Source organism: Pongo pygmaeus, chromosome 4 (genome assembly GCF_028885625.2).
Source record: "Pongo pygmaeus isolate AG05252 chromosome 4, NHGRI_mPonPyg2-v2.0_pri, whole genome shotgun sequence".
NCBI lineage: Eukaryota > Metazoa > Chordata > Mammalia > Primates > Hominidae > Pongo > Pongo pygmaeus.
In genome coordinates, this window is record NC_072377.2 from 97,453,247 (window position 1) to 97,464,816 (window position 11,570).

General features: G+C 49.9%; 1 protein-coding gene across 2 annotated transcripts; it reads left to right on the forward strand.

Moving 5' to 3' along the window:
* The first annotated feature begins 371 nt into the window (after positions 1-371).
* NR2F1 (nuclear receptor subfamily 2 group F member 1) lies at positions 372-9,956 on the forward strand. Of its 2 annotated transcripts, none has more exons than XM_054488193.1 (3): positions 372-835; positions 3,279-3,806; positions 8,908-9,956. In XM_054488193.1, exons 1-3 carry the CDS (start codon positions 373-375, stop codon positions 9,186-9,188), a joined length of 1,272 nt encoding a protein of 423 aa, XP_054344168.1. In that variant the 5' UTR covers position 372; the 3' UTR covers positions 9,189-9,956. The 2 variants fall into 2 exon arrangements, with proteins under 2 accessions (XP_054344168.1, XP_063521055.1); XM_063664985.1 differs by lacking the exon at positions 372-835 and adding an exon at positions 2,454-2,598.
* The last annotated feature ends 1,614 nt before the right edge of the window (positions 9,957-11,570 follow it).

Genomic DNA, 11,570 nt, shown 5'->3' on the forward strand with positions numbered 1-11,570 from the left:
CCCCCAGGAACGGAGCGCGGGGGGAGCGGGCGAGGGGAGCAGGGGTGTTGGGGGGGGAGCCTGAGAGCCTGGGGGGGCTGCAAAAAGAGAGAAAGAAAACAGCAGGAACCACAACAAAACGCCAGCAGGGCGGGCGGGCGCGCAGCAGCAGCGGGGCGGCCGAGGCAGTAGCAGCGGCAGCGGCGGCGGCGGCGGAGGCAGCGGCCGGTGCCCGGCTCGGGCTCGGCTCCTGCGACCCCGGGGCGCCCGGCGGGCCCCCCGCCCCCTCCCCCTCCCCCCTTCCCCTTCCCCTTCCCCTCCCAGCGCGCCCGCGCGCCCCGCGGCCCTCGGCGAGCAGCTCGGCTCCCCCCAGCGCTCCCCGGGCCCAAAGATATGGCAATGGTAGTTAGCAGCTGGCGAGATCCGCAGGACGACGTGGCCGGGGGCAACCCCGGCGGCCCCAACCCCGCAGCGCAGGCGGCCCGCGGCGGCGGCGGCGGCGCCGGCGAGCAGCAGCAGCAGGCGGGCTCGGGCGCGCCGCACACGCCGCAGACCCCGGGCCAGCCCGGAGCGCCCGCCACCCCCGGCACGGCGGGGGACAAGGGCCAGGGCCCGCCCGGTTCGGGCCAGAGCCAGCAGCACATCGAGTGCGTGGTGTGCGGGGACAAGTCGAGCGGCAAGCACTACGGCCAATTCACCTGCGAGGGCTGCAAAAGTTTCTTCAAGAGGAGCGTCCGCAGGAACTTAACTTACACATGCCGTGCCAACAGGAACTGTCCCATCGACCAGCACCACCGCAACCAGTGCCAATACTGTCGCCTCAAGAAGTGCCTCAAAGTGGGCATGAGGCGGGAAGGTGAATATTTCTTCTCTGCTTCTCTCCCCGCGCTTCGCCCGCCTCCCTGGCTCTTTCTTTCTTTCTCGCCCGGGTGGTTGCTGTGTGGGGCTGGGGCTCCTGTGGTCCCGGCCCGTCCCAGCTTTCCTTCTCCCGGCTGCCTTCCTCCCCCGGCGTCTCCCCCCGCCCTCCCCAGCTCGCTGCCGCTGCCTCCCCCTCCCGGCCTGCGCTCATCTCCCCGGCTCCCCCACCCCGCCCGCTGCCTGCTCAGGATTGTGTCCCTGAGATCGTGAGCTGTGGCTTAAAATCCCCTTCTTCCCTCTGTCTTGGATGTGCTCGGTGTGTGTCTCTTTACCGCGTGTGCGTGAGGCTGCTTGGGGCTGTGCTGGCATGAACTTGGGGAGGGGTGCTTATTTCCCCCAGAAAACTCTGTTTCTGTGTTTTTTTTCATTCCACTTTTCCCTCCACCTCTTCATACCCTTTATTTAAAATGGGGGAGGGCTGGGGGCTGGAGTACCCTGAACCATAGATTCATTGCTGCCATCATCCTTTTGGAAGCTTAGCTCGGAAAAAGAGGAGTGAGATTTATTGCACTTGTAGGTCTAATTAGGGGGGAAGGGGGGCTTCTGGCCCGTTCACTGGTTCCCTCTCTTCTTCACGGAGCTGGGGCCGCCTCCTCCAGAGCTGTGGCCTTGTTTTCACCCCTCTACTTTGAAAGGAAAGTTTGTGACTGAACCGTGCTTTCATAGTTGTGTCATTTTTTTTAAAGCATGATACTCGTTTTATTTCTTCATCAAACTCCACCCTCTGCTTAAATACTGCATACAAATTACAATTTACAACGGCATTTACCGATCCTTCTGATTTGGCCATAATGCATAGACTGCAGCTGGCATGAGCTTCCACATCATTTAATCCCTGTGTTGTATGGGTTTGTTTTTTTAAAAAAAAAAACACAACTTTTGATTTTGTATTTGGATATGCTTCATGTTCATGTGGCAAGAGATGCAGTACTTTTCTTATAAATATATTTAGCCGTTTAAAGTTAAAGTTTATCTCTTGACAATCATTAAAGATGTCTTATAGTCAAATTAGCGAACCAGTCAATTTTGCAGAATGCAGATTACTCCTTCTTGTAATTGACTTTAAAATTATATTTTATATGCCACAAGAAAAGAAATTGAATTCCTTCAGATCTCAAGGAGCAGACAAATATGACTACTTCATTTCTAGCTCCAGGGAGATTTTGTAGGCATCTGAAAAAAAAAAAAAAAAACTTTGAATTGTACTCTCACTTAATTGAAAAATAACTGCCAAGTTCAAAACTATAATTAGAAAAAAGTATTCTAGCCATTATGTTTCAAGAGCTTCAATTGCACTGGAACTTGCATTAAAATTAGAATCAAAGCAAACTTAAGAAAATAGAGCAAAACCTGAAATAAGACAGCTACATGTACATGAACATATCTATATTAATTTGTTGGGGGGAGAGTTCAGTAGCCCTAACTTTTCCTAAAGTTGTCTTTGTTTATATGGCAATTTAAAACGCTGGCACTGTTGAAGTAAAACATACACATTTAAAAAAAAAAAAAAAAAAAACTTTGGTCAGCTTTAAGAACTCAAAGCATGCTTACGTTTTGCATTCAGATGGTTAATGAATCCAGTGTTTTTGCAGTTGAAAGCTCGTGCATTCACTGGGCAAAAGCTGGCTGCAGGTTGCAGTGGCACCGCGCAGGACAGACATTAATTAAATTTCCTACTTTTTTCAATAATGTTTGGCTACTGTAAGTTCAACTTTTTTCCTTGAAAATTTTCAATTTTCTGTTGCTTTTAATAGTGAGAACTTTGTATGGGGCGACGGGGAGGAGGGGAGAAGGGAGGGGTGCAGGATACTTGTTCTCTACTCAAAAGTTGTAAGTGGTTAGTAGGATATGTAACTTGTGTCTATTTTAAGAATTATTCTATAGCATTTTAAGAGAATGTGGAAACATTTTATCAGCAAAACGCTGCTTGCTTGCAAATGAGGAGGCCGCTAGGCATTTGCCTAGAACTACAACCTTTCTCCGGTTTCGCCTTTTTTTTAACCCTGATTTTTTTTTTTTTTTTCCATTCTGGAGGGGTGAGTGGGGTTTCATTTATCTGTGTGTTCACCCGTGGTGGCTTAAGGATTGGATGACACTTTCTTGACCTTGCCAGGGTTGGGGCCCTGGAGTCAGGCCTAGCTCCGGCGGGGCTGAGGTGGCCAGGGGCTCAGGCAGTGGCTGGACACATCGAGCTGTGGAGCTGGAGGGCCTCACCCCAGATCTCCTAGCGGTGTGGACTGTGAGAGCGAGCCGGAGAAGATGCGCGGGGCGCGTGTGGCTGCGGGAAGAGCTTCTGCATTGTGTTGGGTACGCTGCGGCGCGGCAATGTTCGCAAGCTCCCTGGATGCACATTGCCTCTTTTCTCTCTTTCTTTTTGTCAGCGGTTCAGCGAGGAAGAATGCCTCCAACCCAGCCCAATCCAGGCCAGTACGCACTCACCAACGGGGACCCCCTCAACGGCCACTGCTACCTGTCCGGCTACATCTCGCTGCTGCTGCGCGCCGAGCCCTACCCCACGTCGCGCTACGGCAGCCAGTGCATGCAGCCCAACAACATTATGGGCATCGAGAACATCTGCGAGCTGGCCGCGCGCCTGCTCTTCAGCGCCGTCGAGTGGGCCCGCAACATCCCCTTCTTCCCGGATCTGCAGATCACCGACCAGGTGTCCCTGCTACGCCTCACCTGGAGCGAGCTGTTCGTGCTCAACGCGGCCCAGTGCTCTATGCCGCTGCACGTGGCGCCGCTGCTGGCCGCCGCCGGCCTGCATGCCTCGCCCATGTCCGCCGACCGCGTCGTGGCCTTCATGGACCACATCCGCATCTTCCAGGAACAGGTGGAGAAGCTCAAGGCGCTGCACGTCGACTCGGCCGAGTACAGCTGCCTCAAAGCCATCGTGCTGTTCACGTCAGGTGAGGCTGCGGTCGCGGGGAGGGCAGGCCGCGCCGGCAGCGAGCGCAGGCCCCGCGCCGCCAGGGCCTGGTCTTCGGAGCCTCTCGCGCGGCCGGTGTGGGGCGGGCCGGGTCCTTGCTGGACACTGAGCCTGGTCCAGGTCTGTGACCCCCGCGCGGTGACCGGCCGGCCGCGCCGCTGCCATCTTGGGAGCGCGGCGGTGCGGGAACCGAGGCGGCGCGGGTGCGGCCGGCGGGCGGCCGGGCCTAGTCGCCCGGACCCCTACGTGGGGCCGCGGCTGCCGAGGATGTGTGTCTGAGGCGGGGGGGCGGTGCTGTGGATCCGTCTGGCTGCGCGCGCGCGCGCGTGTGTGTGTGTGTGTGTGTCTGTGTGTGTGTGTCTGTGTGTGGTGCGTGTTATGTGTGAGCCAGAGCTCAGCGTTTCTGGGGGAGGCGAGGGAAGGAAGAGAACGTGGGAATGTGGCTTCTTACCCTGTGTGGCACGCTCCTTGAATGAGTTTCCCAACACAGAGAGACACAGAGAGAGGTGGAAAGAGAAGAATACGCACAAATAAATCATAAATAATCCCGCTTTATCGCTGCCTGATTTTCCCTTATCGGAAACCATTCATGTTTGCAGTTGCTGAGGTTATTGAGGGTCGTAAAAAACGGATTCGATCTAAACAAGAAAGATAAAAAACAAAAGCAATGCTGTAGAACCCACAAGTATGGGAGGGTTCCCCGCCTGAAGATGAATTCCAAAGATATGCAAAACACATGAACGTTGGAAATTTAACAGAGTGCCTTAAAAAATATCAAATTATGTGTAGACAGTGGTAACATGCATGTTAACAATTTCTCTTATGATAGATGGTTCAAATTAACTTCCAGGAAAGTGCATTAACGTTTCCTTTGAAGGGCTCTGGTCTGAACCTCTGAGAACGTTGCCCGCTTTTTATTATTGTAACCTGTAAGAGGGAAACATATAAACACCCAGGACAGCAGGTAATGGGGAGAAATAGAAACAAAGCCAGAGAGGATGCTGGTGGGAAGTAGTGCTGCTTAGACTGGGTCTTGGGCCCTGCCCACTGTGAGTAGGGTTAGCTGCAGTTTTACCACCATTAATGGCAGTATTGTTTTTAATTCCTCCATTCGGAGAACAAATAAACCATCCTAATAAATGTATCCTAGAGCCAGGCTTTCCAATGGCCAAATTAAAACCATTCTTGAAGAGAAATAGCAAAATCCCTTTCATAAGGCCTTGTTGAACAGTAAGCAATGGTATAATCTATCAATATTTCTTGGCTTTCATGCGTGAAGAATCGTATTTACATTGTATTAAAATCACTCTTAAATTTGCACAATATTGTAATGTAGCAAATGTAGTATTAATATCGATCTGAACAGCAGATAATTTATTTAGACAAGAGCATCTCATTTGTATGCAGGGTGGCCAGAGCAATGGACTTGGACTGCCCCCCTTTTACTTTCAGTGCAAATGCAGGTCTGCTAGTGAGAAAGGGAGTTATTCTTTCCGAGAGGATAAAGTGCAAACCTTAAAACAAATGGAAGATTTATGGAATAGCCTCCTCCGTGTTTGAATGCATTTTATCTTAATAAGTCTTCTTGATGGAAACGTGTTTTTCAAAAGTGACAAAGAGCCTGGGAAGCAGCAACCAGGCTGCCTCAGCTCTGGCAGGCCTGGGGCCTGGCTGGCTCTCTACTACCAGGCTCTTTAGCCAAATTCGTCAGGAAGCAAGCCAGTGTCAGGGAAGCTGGGGTTTGAGAATCTCATCCAGCGAGGTGTCTTGAAGCAGAAATGTGACTTGGAACTGGACATTGTCTTCTTAGGAAAGGTCTCTCCTCTCTTTTCCTTACACCCCCTAAGGTTCTTTGAACCCCCTTGACTTTGCTAATCTCATGCCCTTTCCCAGAGAGAGGTGAGGACTGTGCAGGCTGCAGGGAAACATTGTGGAATTATTCATGCTTTCCTTTTAACTTTCCATACTAAAACATTCCTGTGAAAAGTGTTCATTTAAAAAGTTTTCCACAGAAGTTTCTTGAATCAAGTCTTCAAGGTGCAAGGAGTGCCTAGAAATGAACAATAACATTATTTTGTTGGAAAATTGCAAGCAGAATATCTGAAAATGGAAATAGAGCTGTCAGTAGTAATTCACCTCCCCCCTCCCATGCAACACATTTCCACTTTTGACTAAACTTGTTTTGATTGCTAGCCAGAAGGGAATTCATGGGAAGCCTTCTCAAAGTCATCCAACTTTTAAGCAAACTTTGAATGATGGAAAAGACAGTTTTAGACATATTGTCCAATGTGGTTTTCTTTGGCTAAGTATTTGAAGCTGGCATGGGGGTCCCCCGTGATGGTTTTCACATTTGGCCTCCGGATGGTATGTTTAATCCTTAATATTCTGGACTGCATCCAAGGACTAGGTCATGACCTGAACTTACTTTTTAAAAAAATTCATTAATTCATACACCTAAATATTCCTTCAAATAAACGAGACTTTCTCTGAAAGGAGCCATCTAGTTAACATAAATACAATAAATCCATTTTCAGCACAATAATAACTTTGATTTCTAGTTATGGCAGCTGATTACATCTATATTTCCTGAACACTAAACTCTTCTGAATGCACAACATGAAATACATTCTCTGCACTGCAAAGGCTAAGCCAGGAGGGCCTGAGCAGTAATGATTATTTATTTACATAATTTCTTTTCCATACACTGTAGAAGAAATATTAAGAGTTCCCACATTGACACTACTGTATAAAAAGTGTGACATGGATTTTGCACATTCTGCCTCATTTTCTTATCTGGGGTATAACTCATGGAGCGTAAATATATACTGTATTACACCCCCTGGTCACCTAGCTTTGTCACCACAACCCCCTAGTTGATCTGGGAGCTCATACCTTCTGTCCATAGTTGGGGAATCCCGTTGCAAAGGGGTGAATGAATTTCCAAACTGGGAAGCCAGGCCAGAACCAGAGCTCTTGCCGGAGGGAGGCCACAGAGCTAGCTGGCTGGTACCTGGCAGGCAGGCCCAGCTACAGGCATTCGCCTCCAAAGGAGGGAAGAAATGGAAGCAACCAGCACAGGACCCAGGCAGGCCTTTTCTGGGCTTCTTGTCTCTCTTGGAGCGGCCTGTTTGGGAGTTGGGAAGTGACCTTATACTCCAGGGACCCTAATCATAAATGTCAGATGGATATTTTACTGAGCTGAGGGGATGCCATATGGATCTTGAAAAAAAAAAAAAATCTGCCGGGGTACCAAGGGGTCCTTTTCACATTGCATTGTCTAGGGCTGAGAATGATCCATAAGCATCCAGGCAGATAATGCATGTAAAGCAAGTTCTATGTAATTATGGGTCTGGGTCTGGGTGAGGGTCATTCATCAGGGCCAGGTTAGCAAGCAGGGCCAAACTCACAGTCCCCTCTCTAAGCAGGAAAGCCCCACAGAGCTCTTGCTGCCCTGGCCCTGATAGCCATAAAGTCTCATTTGGCTTCTCAAATCAGACCAGTGTGGATATACCCAACTGGCTGGCTGGAGTAATTAGACATCTGAGAGGAACCTAGTCTGTATCTGAGGTCAAAGGGGACTTGCCTCAGAAGTTTTTGAATTATCACTAGTTTTATTTGTATTTTTGCTCGAGGCCATAGCCTTGTAGATGAAGGTGTTAGAGTGCTTTGTAAATCCAAGTTCTTGAAATATAAGGTCATAAAGCTCAGAAACTCAGCAGACACAGGTTTCGCTTTGAATCATTTGTTGTGTCTTCTTAGGGTCACACTTGCCCATTCAAAATTATACAGTGTCATTTTGGGGGCATTGCCATGCATGAATTTTTTCCCAGATCTATATATTAGCAAACTCTGCCTTTGATCTCTAGTCAACCTCCTGACTGGCTAAGGGTCCTCTGTGATCTTCCTGTTTTTTTTAATATTTATTATTAATATAAGAAACAAGTGGGTATTTGAACTAGGAGAGGATACCTTTACTCCATTCCTCTTATTCCATCTTTCCCTCCCTATGCTTGCCTCTAGTTAGTTGATATAGTATAATCTGCTGTCCTGAATTACTTTTAGAGGACCAAGAAGGGCCTTGGTTGACATGAACTAAGCACACAGATTTTGAGGTGCTGTCATTGTGCGGAGGTGCCTTTTTCTCCCTTGGTCCTGCCACCAAAAGCTTCTCTCCCCCAAGTCCCCCCTCAACTCCCCACCACCCACATCCCCCCCACCCCCCAGTTCTGAAGCAGCAGCAGCTGCTGCCTGTAGCCTAGCTTTGTGTCTGATTGCTGAAGATGTCGCCTTTCTGCAGCCTGGAGTAACTGAGTCATATTCTTCCTGATTATTATACAGCTTACAGAGATGTGACCAATTTTCAATTACTTGATCTGAGGTATAGATAGAAGTGTACACCCTCACCAAGGATTTGCTGCAGAGTCCTTTCTTGCATAGATAATGGATCTCAAATCCTATATTGCTAAAGCATGGGCTTCATCTGATTCCAGGCACTGCCAACCCATGATTCCTTACCCGCTCCCATGTGTTTGTTCACTACACAATCTAGGTTCTCCTTGAGGTTTCTGGTTGGGGTCATTTGGGTTTGAGAGGGGACTCCAGGAATCCTTTAAGAACTGCCTTCAGGCTGCATATTTCCTAAGGGGTACTGAACACCCCCAAATCAGAGGCAAACGGGGCAAAAGTTAATGAGCACGGCCAGAAGGATGCTCCCTTGCAGGCCGAGGACAGCAAACATGGTTCCAGCATTGTACATTATTTAATCCAAAGGTGAAAGAGGAAAAACAAAGGTACTAGAGAGGTTGCTGCCTCTGCATGTGTGTGCCTCTCTCTCCAGCTCCTCTAGGCTTGGTGGGGGTTTGATTTATTTTTATTTGTATTGTATTGGGGGCTGGGGAGGAGGGAATGAAGAAGGGGATGGAGAGGTATAGGAGGGTGAATTTTTCTCTTCTCTTTTATTTCTTTTTTATTTTCCATTTTCTCCTTAAAAAAAATTGACGGCTTATTTGTGCCTTTGCTATTTGTCAGACTAACCGTGTGCTCCCTTTCCCTGTCTCTCCCTCCTGTGGCTGCTCGGGCAGACGCCTGTGGCCTGTCGGATGCGGCCCACATCGAGAGCCTGCAGGAGAAGTCGCAGTGCGCACTGGAGGAGTACGTGAGGAGCCAGTACCCCAACCAGCCCAGCCGCTTTGGCAAACTGCTGCTGCGACTGCCCTCGCTGCGCACCGTGTCCTCCTCCGTCATCGAGCAGCTCTTCTTCGTCCGTTTGGTAGGTAAAACCCCCATCGAAACTCTCATCCGCGATATGTTACTGTCTGGGAGCAGCTTCAACTGGCCTTACATGTCCATCCAGTGCTCCTAGACCTTGGGCGCTTCCCACCTGCCCCGTCCCCCTAGAGACTCAGAGGACCCACCTGGGCCAAGGACTCCAAAGCCGCGGGGACACCGGGAAGTGCAGCGGGCCAGGCAGGCCGGGCGGGAGGGAGGAGGGCCGAGACAGGAGCAGCCCACCCAGCAGAAATACAATCCGAGCTACAAAGCATGGGAAAAAGAGACTTTTAGGATCAGATCTGTGAGCACATTGGCGAGGAAAAACAAAACAAACAAACAAAAAGAACCTTGTGTCTGTCTGGTGAAAAAAAGAAAAACAAATTGGAAGAGAGGACCATGAGAATTTTAATAAAACAGAAGGAAACTAATGGACCTTCCAGGATTTATTGTGGACGGATGTGGATATATTCTGTACAGGAACAACACATATGGAAGTGGACTGAAGCCTATGTAGAAACACACACACACTGAACATTGTTATTCATTTTGTAAAATACTAGTCTTTATTTTCATTTTTTGTAAAATTTAAACATCGTATGCGCATAAAGAAAAAGGAAACAAGAATTAGGGGAAAATAACATTTTCCAAATAATTATAAAAAATTGTCCTGTGTCTATGTATCTATATCTGTTTTGTATTTTTTTCTGGTTCCAAACCAGATTTCCTGTGATTCTATACTAATAATTTTTGATATAACCCTTTGCTTCTTATAATGAGTGCGATATATGTTGTCGAGGCTGTTCTTCAAGAATTAAAATTGAAGTGAAAATTTAAACAAAAATAAAAGAATTTAGCAAAACCCATGTGTCTGGTTGCTTTATAGATGTTATCCGTGGAAGAGAACTCCTTGGTTAATTTCCACCTCAACTATTATTAGAATTGAAGGTTTTGCTGTGTGAAAGGGGAGACTTTTAAAGTCTACTACAAGGTTGGTTAGATTCATTTCCTAAAACCAAGCTGCTACCTTGGTTTTGTAAATGCGGAGGGCCAGGCTCTTCATGGGCTGGGGTCCGCGGGGAGGCAGGGCGCCTTGGTCGCTGACTTCAGCCGTTGAGACCTTGTGGGCTGCGGGCGGTCCCGGTCCCGTGCTCAGCTGGGCTAGGGAGTGGGGCAGGCAGGGTCGCGCGCCCGGTGAGTCTCCAGACACCAAGCACCGGGGGCGCAGCCGGCTTCAGTGTCTGGCAGCGGTAACCGGGGCTTTACTGCAGGTGGGAACTTGCTGAGCTGGAGAAGCTACAGAGGGACATGGAGAGCGGGACGTGGGGGGTGACGGGAGTGGGCCATTCAGACGCCACTGAGCCCGGCGCTGGTAGATCCCGCCTCTCTCCAGCTCTGGGAGACAGTTGGGACCTCAGCGCTGCGAGTCCTGGCTTTGCTCCCCATTATGGTCCACTGAAGATCTGGCTGTGGTTTGCCCTTCACTCCAGACCCTGTGACATGGGTTCCCAGAAGGGTCCTGGAACTCGGATGGGTGAAAGGAAACCCTGCCTCGCCCCGCTCGTGGCACTTAGGGGCGTGGACCCGGAACCTGGGAGTCAGAGGGCTGGAGCGGGTTCTTCACAGAAGAGGTATTTGGGCCCTAGTGGCCCTTTGAGGGCAGAAGCCTCCCGCTGAGGCCTGTCGGTGGGTGTGCTTGGGGGTCAGCTCTCTGTAACAGCTTTCGGAGCATGAATGTTTTATAGGATCAGAGCGGGCGCTGCGAGAACACATACTGCCAAGGGAACTCTTTCTTAACGTATTAATAAAGCCAGATCTTTTAAAATAACACCTCTCACCCCTCCCCCTTCCCTCAGCCCCAAACAGGCCCGGATGAGGGAAGAGCTTCACTTTCAGAAGTCACTGGCAATGTTTTGCTTTCAGTGTGCTATCTGGAAGTCTCCACGTCCCCCCGGCATCCCCCGCCATCAAATGCATTAACAAGCTCCTACACTCCAACCCGCTTGTGGTTTTTAATATTCTGGATGCAGCGCAGCATGGGCAGTGCCGCACTCTCTGTGGAGAAGCCACTGCAGGCCCACGATCCGCAGCCTGGGCCAGACTGGGGACCGGCCTGAGCTAGGGCGGCCAGGCAGGTAGGATATGGAGACACTGGGGCCCGTTTTATCCCTCCCCGGGCCGCATCCTCTGCACCACGCCCAGGAACAACGTCTTTGGGCCTGTGTTGACTTCCCTGCAGGTTGGACACCTAAGGCAGGAGGGGTTGGGGAGAGCCCATAGTTAACCCCTGACCGCTTCCCAAGAAGTATCAGGGAGCCCCACTGGCTGCCGGATCCGGATTGGGATGGGGTGAGCTGCAACCAGGATTCCGAGGGGGAGGGGAGACGAGCTGCCTCGGAGAGCTCAGCGATCTTTCCTGCCTTTCTTGAAATGAGATGTAAATATATTCATTGCAGTGTGATCCCTCTGATGAAAA